We start from the raw sequence: 24,863 nt of genomic DNA, 5'->3' as shown, positions 1-24,863 counted from the left end.
TATGAAGGGTTAAAAAAGTAATTATTTTCGGAGTAGCAGATCCTACCGTTTTATAAAGTAAACTGATACTGCCATAACTCTGCTAGGTTCTGGCACCGGCAAACATCCTTCCCATATTGTATACAACTGTTTCTCTCATCTTCGAGTTTAGCCAGTTCCCAACACCAGACCGAGATCTCTTGGTTCAATTTTGCACCCTCTAGCAGCATAGCCTTTTACTGCCAGCCATTTTGTGAATTCCAATCCTGACCCGACCACCATGATTGCAGCCAATAGTATTTAAAATGTGACCCCTCTCCCTCTGTAATATCCCCAGTTTTTGTCTGCCTCCCCAAGTGGAATTCTAAGCGTGTCCTTTAGAAATGCTGGTCTAGCTGGTGTTCCAGTTGAATCCCTTATTAGGGCAGTGTAGGCGTAGTAGTGCACCCAGAATATTTTCTCCATGTGATATCCTACTTGAAACAAAGATCTTAAAAATCTTCAGATGGACCTTCTTAAATTTTGTTTGGTGTCCCGAATTTATACAGAAATTTACCTAGGCTCCAATCTTGGATCAAAAGCTGCATACATGATTTCCCTTGGTGACTTATTGTATTTGTGCTAGGAGCATTCTACTGTTTTTAAATTGAAACATGTAGGCATATAGTAGAAAGTCAGGTAGTGACAGTCCCCATTTGCCTAATTTCATCCTAAGTGTTTTCCATGCAAGTCGCACAGCCCTAGATGCCCAGATAAAGCTACTGACCATGCCCTGTAGTTTAGCAATTCTGGATTAGAAAATATAGTGGTATACTGTTAAGGTTAGATTTGGTAGAACTTCATTTTCATTAAGTTTACTTGCCTGCAAATATTTAACAGATTGTTCAATATTCTTAACAAAGCCTAAATCTCCCTGCGAGCCTCTCTAGGTTTTTTCTTCTTAGTTGCTCTAAACTTTAAGTAATTTGGATCCCTAGTACCTAATCTGCCTTTTTTAGGTTTGGAATGTTACCTTTATTTGGTTTTGAAATTAGTGGTGTCATGGCTTCATTCCATGAAGGGGGGTATGCCTTCTAACATATGCAAAATTGAATTGAACAGTGTGTTCCATACTGGCACTTTGTGCTCTGATAGGGCTTCACACATTTCTGCTGGGTTTCCATCGGACCTTGATGCTTTTCTGTGCTTTCATTTATTCAGTTGCTGTATTAGCTCTTCACTTACGTCTATCATAGGAGATGCAGATTGTTTTTCACATTGCTACCAGAATCCTACCTGCTAATCAGTTCTCAATTTTATTTTTGTCAGGGGTTAGTTTGTCCTTCTATACTAATATATATTGCTACTTTTTTTTTTTTAACATCTCTGCTTCTGTTTGTGCCGGAAGGTTTAACACTTTACCCCTTTCTTTGTCCTTTAGTTTTTTTATAATGTTTCTGGTCTCCTCTGTCCTTGATTCTAGACCAGCAGAGCCACACACTGTTCTCCATATGAACATGTCTGCAGCATACTAGTTTCCCACCATGTTACCAGTTGCTTTTCTACATCACATTTAAGATCATAGGTAGCAGTCTCTAGGGCTCGTCTTGCACTAGACAGCCCAACTGAATCCTTATCACTTAATTGCTGTTCCTTCGCTTCTTTTATCACAATCTGATCCTCTATTTCCCTAAGTTACTTCCATGCCACCCTATGTTTAAACCATAAATTCCTTATAATCTCTGTCAGCCTTGTAAATGTCCCTCACCATTTTACAAGAGTTCATAGCTTTATTATACTTGAATTCCTTAGTAGACTTTCTCTTGCATTTATTGTATTCTCTTTTAACAGAGTCCTGTTCAATGTCCATCTTATTTGAGGAGAAGATTCTGAGTTCTAGGTTGAGACTATTCTCTGAGTGGTCAGAAATGCACTGGAAGGCACATTATCATCTTAGTCATTCGAACCAGGGCCTATGCGAATAAAAATAAAATAAAAAAAACATCCTACCTTGAATGATGCTGATACTTTTTAAGTTATAATCTATTTGATCCAAACACCCTATCAGCATCCAGATACCACATACACTTCATTCTAACATCATATCTTTTATTTTACCAGTTACTTTGTGGCTTGAGATATATTTGCACCTAGGTAACCCCTATCCTTTGTCATATCTAGCAGGGGTAGCAGGAGCCGATTAATTGTAATTGAAGCTAGCTTAAATAATAAGGGTCAATGTTTGGAACATAAAAACCCAGACACATAAACTTGATCCGACCAACACCCCGTCCCATTAGTTCTGAAAACCACCTATCAGAGCCAATTATCTGTGCCCGCTTTGTGATACCTGTGTGATCTGAACATAACACATCCTGAACCTACATTTCAAAAATAATTCCCTACGCTCTACCTCTTACAGATGCATCTCTTGCAGTGTTCTAATTTGGACCTCTCAACCTCTAATTGCTGCAAAACTAACCTGTTTTCTCCTAGTGTAGTTCGTTGGCATTCCTAGTTATTACCTCAACCAATTTTCCCATATCTGTATTTTCACTCTAACTCTCCATCTTAGCTTTCTGTGGTTTTAAACCCACTCTTGAGGATCTGCAAGCTATTTGGCTCCTTTCTTCTTCTTTTTTTTTTTTTTACTTGAGGGCTTTTTATTTCCATATATTGTGGCAAAACTATGGGTGCGTAGTTTGTCAGATAACTGCCCTCCTGTTAGGAGCAATTTAACAATATCCCTTAGGTGGACTAGTTTGAATATGGTCTAAAAATACTTAAATATTGAGCTGGTGTTCAACATGCAAGCGTTGGTATGTGTGCTGAAGGTTTAGGGTATGTGAGGGACATTGGCTGGCATCTTGGCATAAGACTTGTAGCATGTGTATGTGCAGAGACATTGTATGTAGTTAGTGTATGAGGTAGTGTTATGTTGCTGTATGCCTAAATGTCTGTCTGTAGGGTGCTGGTGGTGGAATGGTGATGTGTTCTAAAGGATATATCTGTAGCGAGTGACCAGCGCTACCAATAGTTTAATCTGAACATCTGGGAAATAAGTGAGCAATCGAACTGGCTTGTCAGGGAAATTGTGATATAATTTGGTTGGGTGTACTTAGTCTAAGTAAAACCTGTTGTGATGTTGAGGATTTTTCTTGGATAAAGAAAATAAAATAATTTTTTAAAAAAGCATTTTTTCTTATTTCTCTACAGCGTAAAATTAGTCCATGCCTTATCTGTTGGATTAGTCTGCAGAATAACCTGCCTGTAAAGTCTGCAGTAGGATTGAAACGTGATCTTTTTTTTGTGTGGTGCATTAGGTGCTTGAAGGCTCAACATGTTATCCCATATCTGCACTGTTTTAGTGCATGTGCTTTTAGTAAGCTAGAGAAGACCACAACGAACTGCAGGGGCTTGTATATTTCCTGAAGCTTTTCACAGGATATTGGTACATTGTACAGTAAGGTCCTGTGGGCTTCACGACTCCTGAATCTGTGGTTCCTGAAGTCGAGAATGTAAGACTTGCCTTATATAAGTGTGACTTAAGATTATTTTTAACATAAGATCTGTAATGTTTTTGTACCTACCACACTCCATTATCAAGCAAAAGTTGCTTGATAATGGAAATTTTGCTGTCCTCTGAGGCTTTCACATTTGGTATTGAAATGTAAATCATTTGTAGTTGGAAAATCTTGAAATAGTTGTAATTACTTTAACCAAGGTCGATATTGAGGTTTATAGGACTTCTCTTCCAGGGGATCGTCATCAATAGTCATAAGCACTAAATATTCCCACCCTCGTGCGGGGACCCCGGACCACATAAAAAAAGTGTATGTATCTGTATGTGTGTGTATGTATGTGGTATGTGTTTGTATGTGTATTTGTGTGTATATTTATGTATGTATACATATATATATATATATATATATATATATATACATATATATATATATATGTTCGATGGCATGTGTAGCTGCAGATACACATGCTGTGCACTGTTCCTGCCATCTAGTGTTGGGCTCGGAGTGTTACAAGTTGTTTTTCTTAGAAGACTTTTCGAGTCACGGGACCAATGGACTCCTCCCTTTTGGCTCCATTGCGCATGGGCGTCGACTCCATCTTAGATTGTTTTCTTTCCGCCATCGGGTTCGGACGTGTTCCTCTTCGCTACATAATTTGAATCGGAAAACTTAGAAAATCATCGAAATTCGTCTGTATTGTTTACGGTCGGTACCAGTTTAGTTTCATCGCATTGGCACCGACAACAAGACCGCCTCGGCGGCCCTTCCGGGCTTCCACACTTCACCAAGGCCTGGTCGGCCCGACCACACCCGTCGTGGAAGACTAATGGACCGTACCCCCTTCCGTTTCTGTCCCAAGTGTCACGCCAAGTATCATTATACAGACCAGCATAGGGTCTGTAACCTGTGTTTATCACCTGAACAGAGAGAGGTTACTTGTGAGGCCTGCCGAGCGTTTCGGTCCAAGAAGACCTTAAGGGATCGACTTGCAAGACGACTACAGATGGCGTTGAAACCGAAACAACATCGCGACATCGAGGAAGAAGATATGCAGATTTCCATTCAGGGATTGGACTCGGATGAATCCGACGGTGATCGACCTTCAGCGGCGCAAAAAGTGAGTACACCTGCCCTGTCCCACACCCAAGGTCACACCAAAAAACTAAAGGCCATGGGGACGCCACTGCCGGAAGGCCATGGCTCGACCCACAGAAAAGAAGGTGACCAAGTAACATCGGCACCGAAAAAGGCCAAAGAATAGCCGAAGACTTCCAACTCGGTCGGGAAACTGGCACCGAAAAGAGCGGAGTCGAGCAAGCCTCAAAACAGCTTATCGGAACCGAAAAAGACAATTTCGATGGGAATTTCGGTACTGAGAGAACCGGCTTCGGAGCCGAGACGTTCTTCCTACACTGAAGAACAAGGACTTTCTCTGCAGCTCAAGGAAAGGCATAAATTTGAGCAGGAACTGGATTTAGAAGAACATGACCAAACATCGCAAAGGTTACAAATCCAGAAAGACACAAGGAAGATACAAACCATCCCTCTGCTCAAGTCAAAAAGAAAACTGGCTTTTCACAAAACTGAACAACCAAAAGCCAAAGTGGTTAGAGAAAAGTCACTACCACTACATTTCTCACCACAAGCATCCCCACTGCAATCACCACAGCTGTCACCAGTGGGTACACCAATAGCACAGTCACCCACACACAATGGGATGACTCAAGATGATGCGTACCCCTGGGATCTATACGACCCACCTATATCGGACAACAGCCCAGAGTGTTATCCAGCAAAACCTTCACCGCCAGAAGACAGTACCTCCTACACGCAGGTACTGGCCAGAGCAGCAACATTCCACAACATCACAATGCACTCGGAACCAGTGGAGGATGACTTCCTGTTTAACACTCTGGCATCCACGCATGCATCATACCAAAGTTAACCAATGTTACCGGCCATGCTGAAACACGCACAACAGGTCTTCCAAGAACCTGTAAAAGGGAGAGCCATCACGCCAAGGGTCGAAAAGAAATACAAACCGCCCCCGTCACAAGCCCTACTTGCTCGCTACAACAGGGCGCACTGGGACGAGATGCAAGACATCATCCAGCACTTGCCCAAAGAACACCAAAAACGTGCCCAACAAGTGGTCGAAGGAGGACAGGCCATATCAAACTATCAAAACCGGTCTGCCCTAGACTCTGCTGATACAGCAGCACTGACTGTCAATACAGCAGTAACAATTAGAAGGCATGCATGGCTGCGAAGTTCTGGGTTTAAACCAGAGATACAACAGGCGGTATTGAATATGCTGTTTAATCAACATCAGCTATTCGGGCCGGAAGTAGATACCGAAATCAAAAAAATGAAAAAAGACACGGACACGGCCAAAGCCATGGGCGAGCTCTACTCCTCACAATACAGAGGGACATTTAGGAAACCACAGTTTAGGTGAGTGTTTAGACAACGGCCATCAGAACCATCCACCTCCCAAAAAAAACCCACCTACCAGTCTCAGTACCAGAGAGGGGGATTTTGTGGTTCCGACAGAGGACAGTTCCCAAGAGGAAGAGGACAATTCCAGCCTTCCAAGCCAAGCCCTAGCAAGCAGTGACTACAATGTCACACTTCCCCAACACATATCACTGGTGGGGGGGAGATTAACCAAATACAACCACAATTGGACACACATTACCACAGACACGTGGGTCCTATCAATTATCCGACATGCTTACTGCATAGAGTTCACAACATTCCCTCCAGATGTTCCCCCAAAACCGCACAAAATGTCTCAACAACACTTAGACCTATTACAAATAGAGGTCCAAGCACTGCTAGCAAAACAAGCCATAGAGCTAGTACCCTATCACCAGAAAGGAACAGGCATTTACTCCCTAATCCAAAAAAGACAAAACGTTAAGGCCTATCTTAGATCTCAGAACACTGAATCGCTTCATCAAATCAGATCATTTCCACATGTTAACACTTCTGGACGTAGTCCCCTTACTAAAACAAGGGGAATACATGACAACACTGGATCTCAAGGATGCGTATTTTACATACCCATCCATCCATCTCACAGGAAATACCTCTGGTTTGTAATACAAGACAAACATTACCAATTCAAGGTGTTGCCATTCGGAATAACAGCCCCCAGGGTATTTACAAAATGCCTAGCTGTAGTAGCAGCTCATAAAGGAGACATCACATGCATGTATTCCCATATCTAGACGATTGGCTAATAAAAGCCAACACTCAACGACAATGTCACGTTCACACGCAATACGTAATAGATACTCTACCCAAACTAGGGTTTTCTATAAATTACCAAAAATCTCATTTAAAACCATCCCAAATACAACAATACTTGGGAGCAACACTCAACACACAAAGAGCAGTTGCCACTCCAAGTCCACAAAGAGTCCAGTCGTTTCAAAATACAATATCAAGAATGCAACCAAACCAACACTACATGGTCAGGTTTGTGATGAAACTACTAGGATTTATGTCCTCATGCATAGCTATTGTCCCAAACACAAGGCTACACATGTGGCCCTTACAACAGTGCCTAGCAAAACAATGGACACCGGGTCAACTCCAAGATCTAGTGTTGATAGACTGCCAAACACACTCTTCGCTTCAATGGTGGAACCCTGTAAATTTAAACAAGGGGCAGCATTTTCAAGACCCAGTGCCTCATGCCATTATCACAACAGACGCATCCATGATTGGGTGGGGAGCACACCTCAACAGTCACAGCATACAAGGTCAGTGGGACAATCAGCAAAAACAACTCCACAAAAATCACTTGGAACTGTTAGCAGTCTTTGTAGCACTAAAAGCCTTTCAACCCCTTCTAGCCCACAAACACATTCTTGTCAAAACAGACAATATGACAACAATGTATTATCTAAACAAACTGGGGGGACACACTTGTCACAGTTGTGTCTTAGCACAAAAAATCTGGCATTGGGCAATCCACAACAAAATTCGCCTAATAGCACAATATATACCAGGCATTCACAATCAGTTAGCCGACAATCTTAGTCGAGATCACCAGCAAACTCACAAGTGGGAAATACATCCCCAGATTCTACAACATTACTTCCACCGCTGGGGGACACCAAACATAGATCTGTTCGCAACAAAAGAAAATGCAAAATGCCAAAACTTTGCGTCCAGATACCCACGCCCTCAGTCCGAGGGCAATGCTCTATGGATCAACTGGTCAGGGATATTTGCTTACGCTTTTCCCCCTCTCCTGCTCATTCCTTATCTGGTCAACAAACTGAGTCAAAACAAACTCAAACTAATGCTTATCGCACCAACGTGGGCTCGCCAACCCTGGTACACCACACTGTTGGTCCTATCTGTAGTACCCCACATAAAACTACCAAACAGACGAGATCTGTTAACACAACACAACCAACAGATCAGACACCTGAATCCAGCATTGCTCAACCTAGCAATCTGGCTCCTGAAGTCTTAGAATTTGGATATCTAAACCTTTCCAAAGAGTGTATGGAGCTCATTAAACAAGCAAGAAGACCCACAACAAGACATTGTTACGCAAAAAAATGGAAAAGGTTTGTTTGCTACTGCCAGGCTAATCAAATTATGCCGTTAGACGCCTCCACACAAAACATTGTAAGGTATTTACTACACTTACAAAAGTCCAAACTAGCTTTCTCTTCCATTAAAATCCATCTCACTGCAATATCTGCTTATCTGCAGACTAAACATACAAAATCACTTTTTAGAATCCCAGTTATTAAAGCCTTTATGGAAGGACTAAAAAGAATCATACCCCCAAGGACACCACCAGTACCTTTGTGGAATCTTAATATTGTATTAACACGACTCATGGGTCCACCATTTGAACCCATGCATTCTTGTCAAATCCCATTTTTGACTTGGAAAGTAGCTTTTCTAATAGCCATCACATCACTTCGAACAGTTAGTGAAATACAGGCGTTTACTATTCAAGAACTGTAGGAGGCTGGACTGGCTTGTAGTGAGTACCAAGGGGTACTTACACCTTGCACCAGGCCCAGGTATCCCTTATTAGTGTATAGGGTGTCTAGCAGCTTAGGCTGATAGATAATGGTATCTTAGCAGAGCAGCTTAGGCTGAACTAGGAGACGAGTGAAGCTCCTACAGTACCACAAGTGTCATATGCACAATATCATAAGAAAACACAATACACAGATATACTAAAAATAAAGGTACTTTATTTTTATGACAATATGCCAAAAGTATCTCAGTGAGTACCCTCAGTATGAGGATAGCAAATATACACAAGATATATGTACACAATACCAAAAATATGCAGTATAGTATTAGAAAACAGTGCAAACAATGTATAGTTACAATGGGATGCAATGGGGACACATCGGGATAGGGGCAACACAAACCATATACGCCAAGTGGAATGCGAACCACGAATGGACCCCAAACCTATGTGACCTTGTAGAGGGTCGCTGGGCCTGTAAGAAAACAGTGAGGGTTATAAAAATAGCCCACCCCAAGACCCTGAAAAGTGAGTGCAAAGTGCACTAAAGTTCCCCAAAGGACAAAGAAGTCGTGATAGGGGAATTCTGCAGGAAAGACACAAACCAGCAATGCAACAACGATGGATTTCCAGTCGAGGGTACCTGTGGAACAAGGGGACCAAGTCCAAAAGTCACAAGCAAGTCGGAGATGGGCAGATGCCCAGGAAATGCCAGCTGTGGGTGCAAAGAAGCTGCTACTGGACAGTAGAAGCTGAGGATTCTGCAGGAACGACAAGGGCTAGAGACTTTTCCTTTGGAGGATGGATCCCCCACACCGTGGAGAGTCGTGCAGAAGTGTTTTCCTGAAGAAAGACCGCCAACAAGCCTTGCTAGCTGCAAGTCGTGCGGTTAGCGTTTTTGGATGCTGCTGTGGTCCAGGAGGGACCAGGATGTCGCCAATTGCGTCAGGGGACAGAGGGGGTCCCCAGCAAGACAAGGAGCCCTCTCAGAAGTGCCGGAACAGGCACTACGAAGAGGAGTGAAACGGTGCTCACCCGAAGTTGCACAAAGGAGTCCCACGCCGCCGGAGGACAACTTAGAAAGTCGTGCAATGCAGGTTAGAGTGCCGTGGACCCAGGATTGGCTGTGCACAAAGGATTTCCGCCGGAGTCGCGGTTCCCAGCAATGCAGTCTGGCGTGGGGAGGCAAGGACTTGCCTCCACCAAACTTGGACTGAAGAGTCACTGGACTGTGGGAGTCACTTGGACAGAGTTGCTGGATTCAAGGGACCTCGCTCGTCGTGCTGAGAGGAGACCCAGGGGACCGGTGATGCAGTTCTTTGGTGCCTGCGGTAGCAGGGGGAAGATTCCGTCGACCCACGGGAGATTTCTTCGGAGCTTCTGGTGCAGAGAGGAGGCAGACTACCCTCACAGCATGCACCACCAGGAAAACAGTCGAGAAGGCGGCAGGATCAGCGTTACAGAGTTGCAGTAGTCGTCTTCGCTACTTTGTTGCAGTTTTGCAGGCTTCCAGCGCGGTCAGCAGTCGATTCCTTGGCAGAAGGTGAAGAGAGATGCAGAGGAACTCTGATGAGCTCTTGCATTCGTTATCTAAGGAAATCCCCAAAGCAGAGACCCTAAATAGCCAGAAAAGAGGGTTTGGCTACTTAGGAGAGAAGATACGCTAGCAACACCTGAAGGAGCCTATCAGAAGGAGTCTCTGACGTCACCTGCTGGCCCTGGCCACTCAGAGCAGTCCAGTGTGCCAGCAGCACCTCTGTTTCCAAGATGGCAGAGGTCTGGAGCACACTGGAGGAGCTCTGGGCACCTCCCAGGGGAGGTGCAGGTCAGGGGAGTGGTCACTCCCCTTTCCTTTGTCCAGTTTCGCGCCAGAGCAGGGCTGAGGGGTCCCTGAACCTGTGTAGACTGGCTTATGCAGAAATGGGCACCATCTGTGCCCATGAAAGCATTTCCAGAGGCTGGGGGAGGCTACTCCTCCCCAGCCCTGACACCTTTTTCCAAAGGGAGAGGGTGTAACACCCTCTCTCTGAGGAAGTCCTTTGTTCTGCCATCCTGGGCCAAGCCTGGCTGGACCCCAGGAGGGCAGAAACCTGTCTGAAGGGTTGGCAGCAGCAGCAGCTGCAATGAAATCCCGGGAAAGGCAGTTTCGCTGTACCAGGGTCTGAGCTACAGACCCGTGGAATCATGGGATTGTGCCAACTATGCCAGGATGGCATAGAGGGGGCAATTCTATGATCATAGACATGTTACATGGCCATATTTGGAGTTACCATTGTGAAGCTACACACAGGTATTGACCTATGTGTAGTGCACGTGTGTAATGGTGTCCCCGCACTCACAAAGTCCGGGGAATTTGCCCTGAACAATGTGGGGGCACCTTGGCTAGTGCCAGGGTGCCCACACACTAAGTAACTTTGCACCTAACCTTTACCAGGTAAAGGTTAGACATATAGGTGACTTATAAGTTACTTAAGTGCAGTGGTAAATGGCTGTGAAATAACGTGGACGTTATTTCACTCAGGCTGCAGTGGCAGGCCTATGTAAGAATTGTCAGAGCTCCCTATGGGTGGCAAAAGAAATGCTGCAGCCCATAGGGATCTCCTGGAACCCCAATACCCTGGGTACCTCAGTACCATATACTAGGGAATTATAAGGGTGTTCCAGTATGCCAATGTAAATTGGTGAAATTGGTCACTAGCCTGTTAGTGACAATTTGGAAAGAAATGAGAGCGCATAACCACTGAGGTTCTGGATAGCAGAGCCTCAGTGAGACAGTTAGTCATAACACAGGTAACACATTCAGGGCACACTTATGAGCACTGTGGCCCTGGCTGACAGGGTCCCAGTGACACATACAACTAAAACAACATATATACAGTGGAAAATGGGGGTAACATGCCAGGCAAGATGGTACTTTCCTACAAGAACCCTTTATACAAATACATAAACATAAAGTGGTTCTCTGTACAAATCCAATTTTTTTTACCAAAAGTCACATCACCGATCCATCTAAACCAAACTGTGGAACTCCCAGTCTTTTTTCCACAACCAGACTCAGTAGCGGAAAGGGCATTGCATACACTAGACATAAAAAGAGCGCTAATGTATTACATTGACAGAACTTAACAATTTTGTAAAACAAAACAGTTGTTCGTAGCTTTCAAAAAACCTCATGCAGGTAACCCTATATCCAAACAGGGCATTGCCAGTTGGATAGTTAAATGCATTCAAAGCTGTTACCTTAAAGCTAAAAGAGAATTACCCATTACACCAAGGGCACACTCTACTAGAAAGAAAGGCACCACAATGGCTTTTCTTGGTAATATACCAATGACAGAGATTTGTAAGGCAGCCACCTGTTCTACGCCCCATACATTCACTAAGCATTACTGTGTAGATGTGTTAACAGCACAACAAGCCACAGTAGGACAGGCTATACTAATAACATTATTTCAGACATATTCAACTCCTACAAGCTAACCACCACTTTTGGGGAGATTACTGTTTTGTAGTCTATGCACAGCATGTGTATCTGCAGCTACACATGCCATCGAACGGAAAATGTCACTTACCCAGTGTACATCTTTTCGTGGCATGTTGCGCTGCAGATTCACATGTGCCCTCCCACCTTCCTGGGAGCTTGTAGCCGTTTTAGTTGCATGTAAATTGTAAATATGTAAATAAATATTACTTTACTACACACTATGTACATACATATCTAGTCCATTGCATGGGCACCTCTAGTATCCTTACTTCAACAACTCCTACCTCACCCTTTGCGGGGAAAAAATCTAAGATGGACTCGACGCCCATGCGCAATGGAGCCGAAAGGGAGGAGTCACTCGGTCCCGTGACTCGAAGACTTCTTCGAAGAAAAACAACTTCTAACACTCCGAGCCCAACACTAGATGGCAGGAACAGTGCACAGCATGTGAATCTGCAGCGCAACATGCCACGAACAGATGTACACTGGGTAAGTGACATATGTAGTACATAAAATTGCATCATTTTAAAAGAAAACCATACATGGTTTTACACAACATGCACCCTATACTAAAAAGGGTAAAAAAAAAAAAAAAAGTCTAAATTCCATTAAGTTTTCCTTTAATAAATATCAAGACTCCAGCATTTCTGTAAATCAAAAGAAGACAAAGTACAATATTTTCATTTAGTGAAGAGAACACCGCAGTGAAATGCAAAGACATTTTTAGCCAATAGGCTGTATCCACATTAACATAGTAAATCAAATAAAAAGCAGCATGCCTTTAAGGCCTCAAGGACCTCCAGTATCCCACCATACCTCAGAGGGGAGAGTGGGGTGACGGGTAACAGGGCAGTTATTTTTTCCGGCTTCTTTGGAGAGGATCTCAGAGCACTAGCTCTTTAATTCTTTTGGCAAAATAGGGAAAAAAAATACTAACAAAACAAAGCTATTTACTTTATTTGACGTTTTTAAGTACACAGTGTACTTAGAAACATTATTACAAAGTGTTTTTTATCACACAAAATGCTATCTTTTTTTAACAAATGCCCCTATGTGGCGGAAGATGGCAATTTCTGATCCACACTCTGTCTGCATTGCCTGCTTACCAGCTTCTCATAACCATGAGATGTTACCACTGTAAAAATGTTTCTAAAAGGACTCTCAAAGACAGAGTAAAGAGTAGACTTCATATGCTCCAAGAGAGGAAAGGTAAGACCTGCAAGTGGCCTTTGAGGGTCAAAAACCTCCTTTAAAGAGCCCTCCTCTGTTTTGAAATGGCCAGAATGAAAGCTACTCAAGGCAGTGGGGTTCAAAGGGCAAAGAATTCAGGCATAGATACAGGCCATATGACCAACGTCATTCTCAACAGAGGGTTCAAACCCCTCACTGGGTACCGCAACATACCGCTTGCATCAGTATCCTAGATGTCGAGAAAGAAATAGCACTTCCGACCCTAATCATCTTCGTCCAAAGCACAGACAAAGCAATGAACCATGACTTCCCTCTTCTGTCTCCTTTTCTGGTAGGGGGAAGCATCGTCTAGCACCTAGAAGAGTGGTGCTATAGCAAATGAAAGATGGGTTTTGAACATTGTTTAAAATGATTACTTACTCAGGTTCAAATCACCTCCACCGGTAGTGCCACCAAAAGCACAGCATGTCATCTACCAGTCTTGTTGCAAAAAGTAGACTTGTTGCTTCAAAAAGTGATAGAAGTTCCACTCTCTCAATGGGGTACAGGAGTTTTTCACGCTATTTTCTAGTACAGAAAAAAAGCCTGACTCGAGAATACACACTGATCCTAGTTCATCCGCAAAGAAAGATTCAGGAAGCTTGCCCTTAACCAAATTTACCCCAAATTCCATCAGTGGGACTGGATGTGCGCCATACACCTTCAGGATGCGTACTTCCACATTCTAATTGCAAGAAAACATCAGAAGTTTCTGCGCTTCGTAGTGGCATCTAGGCACCACCAATACAAAGCATTACACTTCGGCCTCAAATCAGAACACCAAACGTTTTCGAAATGCAATGCGGTTGCTGCTGCACTCCTGAGTAGTAAGAAAATATTAGTCTACCCACACCTAGACAACTGGCTGATCATAAGTGCCTCCCCCGCACTTGTGCAACAGCATTATCAGATCTGGCTCAAAACTCTGCTAAGCCTGGGTCTACAGATTAACATCAAGAAATCTACACAGCTACTAACTCAAAGTATACATTATCTAGGAGCATTTCTGGATACATGACCACAATGTATTACTTGAACAAACAAGGGGGAACTCGGTCACGACCCCTATCGCTGGAGGCGCAGGCCGTCTGGAAATGGCTACTAGCCAGAGCTATTGGCTGTTCTCCTACCAGGATCACCCAAACACCCAAGCAGACTGCAAGCTGTACATATACATAGGATCATGACTGGGTTCTAAACAACAACATTGTTCAAGCTAATTTTCAGGAATGGAGGCAACTAGAAATAGACTGGTTTGCAGACAGGCAAGCAAAAAAAAGCCCAGATTTCGCATCCAGGTTTTACCAACCAGGGACAAAGGGGAATGCCCTTTTGACAAACTATTCAATAAGTTTTCTGTATGTCACCCCCCCAATACCAAAGATCATCAACAAATTCTACAGAGCCAGGACCATGATGATCCTGTTATCCCTTGTCAGTGGTGGTACACGGACCTACTTCATCTGTCAGAGAGACCGCACATGAGATTGCCGTGCAGACTGGATCTCATCTACAAGCTCCGAGGGAAGATACTCCATCTCAACCTTCCCTCGCTGAGCTTGACAGCATGGCCCCTGAATTCCTGAAATAGGGTCATATAGGTCTCAAAGGAATGTATGAACATTCTCAAAGAGTCTAAAAGACTATTGACAAGGTATTTATATTAGTTTAAATTGAAAAAATGTTGTGGTGCATCCAGAATGCCTTCCATACACTTCTGGGCCAGGAGGAGGTCATATTACTTTACCTCCCATTTAGCAAAATCAGGTTTGCAGTTTTTGTCGATCAAGGTACATTTTGCAGCAATAACTGCTTATCAAAAATTGCCCTGTCAGACACCATTGTTCAAATGCCTGTTAAAGATTTTTTAGAAGGCTTAAGAAATGTTTTCCCTCCTGTTTGTTCATCCTGTCCTCCCTAGGAACTGAATGTTACTTTAGAAACTCATGGGCCCACCTTTTGAACCATAACTATACATAAGTCCTCTATTACCTAAGCATGCAGCGTTAGTGACATTCAGGCTCTGTGTCAAAGAGCCTTACACAGTGTTCCATGATAATAGGATAGTAATGAGAACACACCCTAGTTTCCTTCCCAAGGTTTCTTTTTTTAAATGTCTATATTAACCAGACCATCTCGTTCCCTATGTTCTTTGTCAAACCATCCACACCTGCGGAAAGAGCTCTACACTCTTTGGATCCATAAAGAGTACTAAAGTTTTATCCAGATAAAAAAGACATTGCATAGTCTGATTATTTGTGAACTATGGACTGATGAGTACAGGCATCACTACTTCCAAACAAACTTCTCCAGATGGATAGTTTCCTGAATTGTTTACCTGTTAGTTGGCTAATAGGCAGTTGACAGCCAGGCCCAAAGCCCACTCTATCAGGGGCAAGGCTGCAACAGTAGCTCTTCTGAAAAATGTCCCCATCTCTTAAATCTGCAAAGCTGCGACTTGTAGATCGGCACATACTTTCACAAACCACTCCTATCTTCATTCAGATACTAAGACAGATACCCCAGTGGGACAGCCTCCTTGCGAAACTTGGCTAAATAAAGAGATCAACTGCTTTTGCTTACTCTTGCTTTGTCCACAGGAGTACGGGATGGGCTTGCTACTCTATTCAGTGCTTATGCTTATTGAGGAATATCCCATGGAAGAGAAGGATAAGTTACTTAACTGTAATCCTAGTTCTGTTCCAGAGGAATCCTCATCAGTCATAAGCAACTCTCCCCCCTTCCTTGACGAACCTCGCATACAAAAGTTGATTCTTATTGATGTCTTGTTTTCATATCTCTGTAAAAAAAAAAAAAGTACTGACCTAACTGTTACCCGTCACCTCACTCTCACCTGAGGCATGGTTGGATACTGGAGGCCTTAAAGGCGCAGTGCCATTTATTTGATTTACTATGTTAATTTGGAACCAGCACAGCTTATTGGCTAAACATGCCTTTGTATTTCATTGCAGCTTTCTCTTCAGTAAAGGTGCACCTTGTCTCTGTTTTTCTGATTTGAAATGCTGGAGTCTTTTTTTAATAGCAATTAAAGGAAAACTTGATTTTACCCTTTTTTAGTGTAGGCTGCATGTTTGTGTAAAATCATGTATGTTTTTCTTTTTTTTTTTTTTTTTTTTTTTTTAAATTAGACAATTTTATGTACTACATATACATTGAGTTTATATGTGTGTGTGTGTGTATATATACATATATATATGTGTGTGTGTGTTCGATGGCATGTGTAGCTGCAGATACATATGCTGTGCATACGTCTGCCATCTAGTGTTGGGCTCGGAGTGTTACAAGTTGTTTTTCTTCGAAGAAGTGATTGAGTCACAGGATCAAGTGACTCCTCCTCTTCGGCTCCATTGCGCATGGGCATCGATTCCATGTTAGATTGTTTTCTTTCCTCCATCGTGTCCAGACGTGTTTCCTTTCGCTCCGATAGTTCGAGTCGGAAAAGCTTCAAAACTCTTTATTTCTTGTCGGTATTGTTTCGATAGCGTTCTTCCTTCCATCGACACTTCGGTACCATCGGATCAAACATCTTTACTCGCCCTTCGGGGAGCTCGCGCCCAACTCGGGCCTCGTCGACCAACCACGTGGAAGCCTCATGGACCGGACTCCATTCCGATTCTGTCCTCGGTGCCACGCTAAATTCCCTTACATGGACCAACATCTCGTCTGTAATCTCTGCCTTTCCCCAGACCATCCGGAAGAAAATTGCGAGGCATGCAGTTCCTTCCGATCCAAGAAAACTCTCCGTGACAGAAGAGCACGGAGACTCAAGATGGCATCCAAAAGCACTGAACGTCTCAACGTCGAAGAAGAGATCATGCAGACCGCTGTCTCCGTTTGAGGATCTGAATCTGACCAGAAATCCGAGGAGGACAGACCGGTCTCGGCAGGAGGGCACGTGAGTACGCCTGCCCTGTCCCAGCCAAGCCAAAACATAAGGCCTTGGGGACGCCACTGCCTGAAGGCCAGGCTCGACCCGAAAAAAGACCTTCGGTGACCAACGCACAACTTGGGTACCGAAAAAGGGCTCTCATCTGAAGCCATCGGACTCGAGTCAGTCTCGAAAATCGTTTTAAGAGCCGAGGCCATCCTCAACCCCGGCTTTTTCGATACTGTAAAACCCAGCTTCGGAGCCGAGAAAGCCCATTTATACTGAGGAGCATGGACTTTCACAAGTACTTATAGAAAGCCACAACGCTACTGAGGAGGACTCACAAATAGAGACAATCGATGAAAGGTAAGCCAGGATTCACATCCATAAAGAGTGGCAGAATTTTAACTGCACCTCCTCCAAAAGCAAAGAGGAAATTAGCCTTTCAAGAGGAATTGGACACTGCACAGCCTCCAGCTAAAGTGCCAAGAACAAAAGAGAAGCCTCCTCCTCCTCAAATTTCTCCTCCTCAATCTCCAAATTTACATAGCTCTCTGCCTACCAGTCCTACACCTATGCAGTCACCATCACACATTTCATTCGCAACAGGACAATGTGGATCCATGGGATCTTTATGATCCAGACCCCATCCCAGACAATAACCCAGATTGCTATCCCTCTAAGCCTTCACCACCAGAGGATAGTACAGGCTACACTCAAGTCATAGCTAGGGCGGCATCGTATCACAATGTCGCCATGCATACTGAGCCATTAGAGGATGATTTCCTATTAATACACTCTCCTCTACGCCTGCAACATATCAGTCGCTTCCTATGCTCCCCGGCATGCTAAAACATGCTGACCAGATATTCAAGGAGCCAGTAATAGCAAGGATAATCACTCCTAGAGTGGAGAAAAAGTATAAGTCGCCTCCTTCCGATCTGGTCTATATTACCCAACAGTTACCTCCAGACTTGGTAGTTGTAAGCGCTGCTAGGAAAAGAGCAAGTTTGCAGTCGTCAGGTGATGCACCCCCACCAGACAAGGAGAGTAGGAACTTTTAACGCTGCAGAGAAAAAAGTGGCATCTCAGGCAGCCAACCAGTGGGGAATAGCCAACTCTCAAGCATTGTTGGCTAGATATGACCGGATCCACTGGGATGAGATGAGACATAATCCAACATCTCCCCAAGGAACAGCAAAAAAGGGCGCAACAGATAGTCATCACTAATAATCAGATCAGGTCAGCCCTAAACTCTGCAGATACAGCAGCCAGAACCATCAACACTGCTGTAACCATAAGGAGGCACTCATGGCTTAGGTCTTCAGGATTCAAGCCTGAAATCCAACAGGCAGTGCTCAATATGCTGTTCAACCAAAAACAACTTTTCGGCCCAGACTTTGACACTGCAATTGAAAAGATGAAAAATTATTCAGACACCGCAAAAGCCATTGGTGCACTGTATACCATACAATACATGGATCCTTTCGTAAACCCCAATATAAAGGTGGATTTAGAGCCCAAACTGCCGAGCCATCCACCTCACAGCCAAAGTTGACCTACCAACCTCAATACCAATGAGGTGATTTCAAACGCACTTATAGAGGCCAGTACCCCAGAGGCAGGGGAAAATATCAAACGTCAAAACAAGCCTCACAACAAATTAAGCAGTGACTTGTGCCATTCCTTCCCAATTTACACCTCACCTGTAGGGGGAAGACTGCAAAAGTTCCACAACAATTGCTAGGCATTACCACAGACAGCTGGGTATTATCAATTATCCGCAATGGCTATTGCATAGAATTGACACAAACTCCACCAAATATTCCACCAAAACCACACAAGCTGGACACAGACCATATCACTCTGTTGCAAGAAGAAGTCAAATCTCTATTACTCAAACAAGCAATAGAAGCTGTGCCACAAAATCAAATAGGGAGAGGAGTTTACTCACTGTATTTCCTTATTCCCAAAAAGGACGGAACCTTAATGCCAATATTAGATCTCAGAACCCTCAATCTTTACATCCTGTCAGAACACTTTCACTTGGTGACACTACAGGATGTTATCCCATTTCTTAAACAACACGATTTCATGGCAACATCAGACCTCAAAGATGCGTATTTTCACATACCCATCCATCCAGCGCAGAGAAAATATCTCAGGTTTTTCATTCAAAGAAAGCATTATCAGTTCAAAGTTTTACCCTTTGGAATAACAGCTCCCAGGGTATTCACAAAATGCCTGGCGGTAGTCACAGCTTCCTAAGAAGACAACACATTCATGTCTTTCCACATCTAGACGACTGGCTAATAAAATCAAACAGTCATACAGTGTCAAAACCATGCGCATTATGTAATACAAACCCTGCACACCCTAGGGTTCTCCATAAACTACCAAAAGTCACAACTGCAACCTGCGCAAATTTAACAGTATTTAGGGGCGTTACTAAATACTCAAAGCACTTGCAAGCCAGATCCGCAAAGAATACTGGCATTTCACAATATATTGGCACAAATACAAACAGGCCAACGATACACTGTCAAATTCGTGATAGTATTGGGCATGATGGCTTTTTGTATTGCAGTTGTTCCACATGCAAGACTAAACATGCAGCCCTTGCAACAGTGCCTTGCACAACAATGGGCACAGGGTCAACTTCAAGATCTAGTGTTGATAGACCGGCAAACATACATGTTACTTCAGTGGTAGAATTCCACAAACCTAAACAACGGGCGGCCATTTCAAGACCCTGTGCCTCAGACCATACTAAAAACAGATGCATCAATGATTGGCTGGGGAGTTCACCTCAACAATCAACATTCAAGGACAATGGGATGCTGAACACAAACAGCTACACTTAAATCACTTGGAGTTGTTAGCGGTCTTCCTAGCACTCAAAGCTTTTCAGCCTCTTTTAACTCAGAAGAATATCCTTATCAAAACAGACATGACAACCATGTATTACCTAAACAAACAAGTAGGGACACATTCGTCCCAACTCTCCCTCCTCGCCCAAAGAATTTGGAAATGGGCAATCCACAACCAAATTCACCTGGTAGCACAATACATTCCAGGGATAAACAACCAATTGGCAGATGTTCAGCAGAAATCATCAGCAAACACACACGTGGGAGATTCACCCTCAAATACTTCAAAAATACCTTCAACAATGGGGAACACCGGACATAGATCTGTTCGCTACCAGCAAACGCAAAATGCCAATACTTCGCATCCAGATACCCACATCCCCTATCCAAGGACAATGCTCTATGGATCAATTGCTCAGATCTTTGCTTACGCTTTTCCCCCCTCTCCCACTCATTCCATTTCTAGTCAACGAACTGTGTCAAAACATGCTCAATCTGATGCTCATAGTGCCAACGTGGGCATGTCAACCGTGGTATACAACACTATTAGACCTGTCAGTAGTACCACATATCAAACTCCCAAACAGACCAGATCTGTTAACACAAAACAAAGGGCAGATCAGGTATCCAAATCCCAACATACTCAATCTAGTGATTTGGCTCCTGAGGTCATAGAATTTGGGTATCTACAACTAACTGAATGTATGGAAGTAATTAAGCAAGCAAGAAAACCCACTACCAGGCAGTGCTATGCCAACAAATGGAAGAGATCTGTATACTTCTGTCAATCTAAACAAATTGCCCCTCTTTCAGCATCAATACAAGATACTGTATGCTATTTGCTTCATTTGCAAAAATCAAATTTAGCTTTTTCTTCCATATAAATACATCTCACTGCAATTCCTGCCTATTTGCAAACTATACAGCACAGCTCTTTATTTAGAGTTCCTGTTATCAAAGCCTTCATGGAAGGGTTGAAACAGATCATCCCACCTAGAACTCCTCCAGTGCCTTTGTGGAATCTAAACAGTGCTTATGCGACATATGGGCCCACCATTTGAACCTATGCACTCAAGTCAAATACAATTCTTAACATGGAAAGTCACCTTCCTAGTCGCAATTACATCATTGCGAAGAGTTAGTGAAATTCAAGCTTTCACAATTGAAGAACCGTTCATACAAGTACATAAACATAGTCGTACTATGAGCTAACCCTAAATTTCTTCCTAAAGTAGTATCACCTTTTCATATCAAGCAAACAGTGGAACTACCAGTCTTCTTCCCACAGCCAGATTCATTGACAGCCCTGCATACATTAGATATTAAAAGAGCTCTAATGTATTACATAGATAGAACAAAATCATTCAGAAAAACTAAATAGTTATTTGTCACCTTTAAAAAGCTCATACTGGTAATCCCGTTTCAAAACAAGGTTTAACAAGATGGATAGTAAAATGCATCCAAACATGTTACCTTAAAGCTAAAAGACAACTCTTAGTTGCACATAAAGCACATTCCACTAGGAAAAAAGAGGCTCCAATGGCCTTCTTAGGAAATATACCAATTGCTGAAATATGTAAAGCAGCTACTTGGTCAACACCACATACATTTACTAAACATTGTGTAGATGTTTTAGCAGCGCAGCAAGCCACAGTAGGTCAAGCTGTACTAAGAACATTATTTTAAACAACTTAAACTCCTACAGGCTAACCACCGCTTTTATGGGAGGAACAACTGATTTTTAGTCTATGCACAGCATGTGTATCTGCAGCTACACATGCCATTGAATGGAAAATGTCACTTACTCAATGTACATCTGTTTGTGGCATGGTCCGCTGCAGATTCACATGCATCCTCCCACCTCCCTGGAGCCGTTTAAGTTGAATAAACACTTGTATGTGTATAGATCTATATATTCCATTTGCATGGACATCTCTTTTCTTTATACTCTATCACTCCTACCTTACCCTCTGTTGGGAAAACAATCTAACATGGAGTCAACGCCCATGCGCAATGGAGCCGAAGAGGTGGATTCACTCGATCCCGTGACTCAAACACTTCTTCGAAGAAAAACAACTTCTAACACTCCGAGCCCAGCACTAGATGGCAGACATATGCACAGCATGTGAATCTGCAGCGGAACATGCCACGAACAGATGCACACTGGGTAAGTGACATTTTCCATATATATATATATATATATATATAGTGTAAAATATATTTATTTATTCATATATTGTTTATTTATTTGTTGTGTGCTCTGGGGTCCTAGCACAAAGGCGGGAATAGTCAGTGCCTAAGACTTTGATGAGGATTCCCCTGGAAGAGAACTAGGATTACAGGTAAGTAATTTATCCTTTTCATTAGTCTGAACTTTAATCACCCTTGTTTTCATTGCTAAACTGATAGCTTGCTTTCTTACTTTCTTTGGCGCACGCTGTTTGGTTCCACTTTTATTTCTCGCTATCCGTCCCATGCCTCATTTGAATATTTTTGCTCTATCACAAGTATCTAAGATTGTCTTTTAAATTTCTCGCATGTGTCACATTTGCTCTTGAAAGCGCTAGTATGTTAGCCATTTTCACCGAAAATCCAATCTGGTCTTATTCCTACCTACAATTCTAGATTCCTGTTGCACAATCCTGTGACATTAGTAGCTTCTCTCTCCACAGTCTATGTAACATTCAGCATCACATGTCCCCCTGTGCGTGAACTAACGCAGTTTTCCATTTCTATGACTTGTATTTGTTTCGTTTATGAAAAGATTAAGTATTTTGCATCCACGAGATGGCAGTAGGACACCATCTAATCTAGCCTCGAACGTTTGCAAAACAAATATTCAATGTATTTCTTGTGAACTTTACCTTCTCATGTTTCGTGGTTTCTTGTTCTTCTAGGATATTATTAACAACACATCCCTTGCAGAACTGGAAAAACGATTAAAGGACGCTCCGTTTAACCCACCGAAAGTCGGTAAGCATGGTGGAGAGGCTCATCTTCTGTCGCGTAAAACAGCACGATGCACCTACTGATTTCTTTAAAAAGTTAAGAAAAACAAATGTTTGCAGTTATTGCACACCTAATGACACGAAAAACTTCTGAGCATTTACCATTTTCTGCGATGCCTAGATGTTTATCTGAGACTCGAAGCCTCCTGCCCCAGATGTAAAATTGCCCTTAAAACCACCCTTTCCTAATCTCTGGTAAATCACAATCCCTACACTAGTAGCAAGCAGCTGCCCGCGGCATTTAGAGACAATGAGTCTAGTATCCTATTTCCAAACCATCGCTAGTAATCAGACTTCCGCTTCTTCATGTAGTTTACTTTAAACTGAGGTTTTATAGTGAAACTCCACTTTGTTACATTTTTGATTACTCATTTGTAGTTCAAACTTGAAAGTGGTACTCGGATAGCACGGTTTCTGACACTGTATTTGAAGTATAAATTGCAGCCAACTAAATCGTCTTTGCTAATGATATGGTTGTGCTCCGCTAGACGGTGAACTGCTAATTCTGGAAGCCATGCTGAACAAGACCAACTATTTATGCTTCGTACGAAGTGCTGTAGTTATATTCAAGTGTAGAATAAAAATATTCCTTTATATTACGTTGTTGTGTGAACTACTTGCCCACCACACATTCAGACAATTTTGGTTCTATAAACCCACTTAATACATTAGAAGAAATGTTTTCTGTGTGTCCACGTGTACTAACAAACTGTAAACTAAGGTGCGTTTAATGTAGGGCAAGTAGGGTAAGCTCACACCATGTGACCATTAACCGTTCTTGAAAGATCTTTTCTGCAATGTATTAATGTATTAACACGTGTTAAAGCCACACTCTTGAATGCATCGTGAAAGCAAATCTTAATGTTGCCAAGATGTACAATAATCCATTTAACAAACCTTCAACTGTATGGAACAAGTCTACATTAGGGTCCTATTGACAACTTCAAAACACAACAATATTCCAAGTCCAGAAACTGTGCAGCGTGAATATAAGTCTTTTGGTTCCTATTGAAAAGAGAAAATCACATTTCCGCATCTGCCCATGGAAGGTGTGCACTTACTAATGTGTATAATTACACTTTTCAAACTCCCACTATAACATTTTCAGCTCTACAAAAGATAACTGTAATTGATATAACGAAAGTGATTTTACATCGAAACGATATACATGTCTGAACAATATATTTCCTAAATGAACAGCATATATTTTTAGCCTTTCATAAATTAACAGGTTATTTTATACTGTATTTTTGGTATGACACAAATGGATACATTTACAAAAAAGTGCAAATTAATAACTATTTCACGAACACCTTACCAATAGGTAGGGATGCTATTGTTTGCATCATCTTGCCCAGGGGCAGATGGTGGAATATTTCCCCTACCGTCTCATGTGGAAAAGGGAGTATGTAAATGTTCACAAACATTGGGGTCAGTGGTGGGGTTTTTCAAAGAAAATGAAGGTCTTTGGGACGTGGGGGGGGGGGGGGGGAGGGGAGTCATACACCTCCCTCCCCCTTGCAACCGGCATCGTAGCTTTCAAGGGCCTTCCTTTGGCCTGGCCAAATGGGTGGCAGTATATTTTACTTACTTTTCACGGCTACTGCTGTCTCCATGCCTTATGGAAGGGCACGTGGATATATTTTTTCTCCCACTTGCACGGCCCAGGAGGGACGGAGGTGTTAAGGAAATAGGAAACCGTAGTTGAGAGCTGGCCTTACTCTGTGGCCCGCCATATTTTGCTGACCAGAGATACAGGCAGCTTAGAACGGTTTTAGCACCTGGTTACAAACTGTGGACAGTGTACTTGGGTCGCTGTGAGGTGCCCTGCTCCCACGTGACAGCAAATGTTTGCGATGCCACGGAGGAGCAATGCAGCTTAGTTA

General features: G+C 42.9%; 1 protein-coding gene across 4 annotated transcripts in view; it reads left to right on the top strand.

Annotated features, from left to right (window-relative positions):
• PARN (poly(A)-specific ribonuclease) overlaps nt 1-24,863 on the top strand; it is a 690,538-nt gene that overhangs the window by 268,310 nt on the left and 397,365 nt on the right. For all 4 annotated transcript variants that reach the window (XM_069210428.1, XM_069210424.1, XM_069210427.1 and 1 more), the window contains exon 16: nt 22,867-22,942. In XM_069210428.1, coding sequence (XP_069066529.1) covers nt 22,867-22,942 — 76 coding nt within the window. The remainder of the gene's footprint in view (nt 1-22,866; nt 22,943-24,863) is intronic.

Source organism: Pleurodeles waltl, chromosome 10 (genome assembly GCF_031143425.1).
Source record: "Pleurodeles waltl isolate 20211129_DDA chromosome 10, aPleWal1.hap1.20221129, whole genome shotgun sequence".
Taxonomy (NCBI): domain Eukaryota; kingdom Metazoa; phylum Chordata; class Amphibia; order Caudata; family Salamandridae; genus Pleurodeles; species Pleurodeles waltl.
Note: the sequence above shows the minus strand (reverse complement) of the source record. Positions and strands in the feature narration are given on the sequence as shown.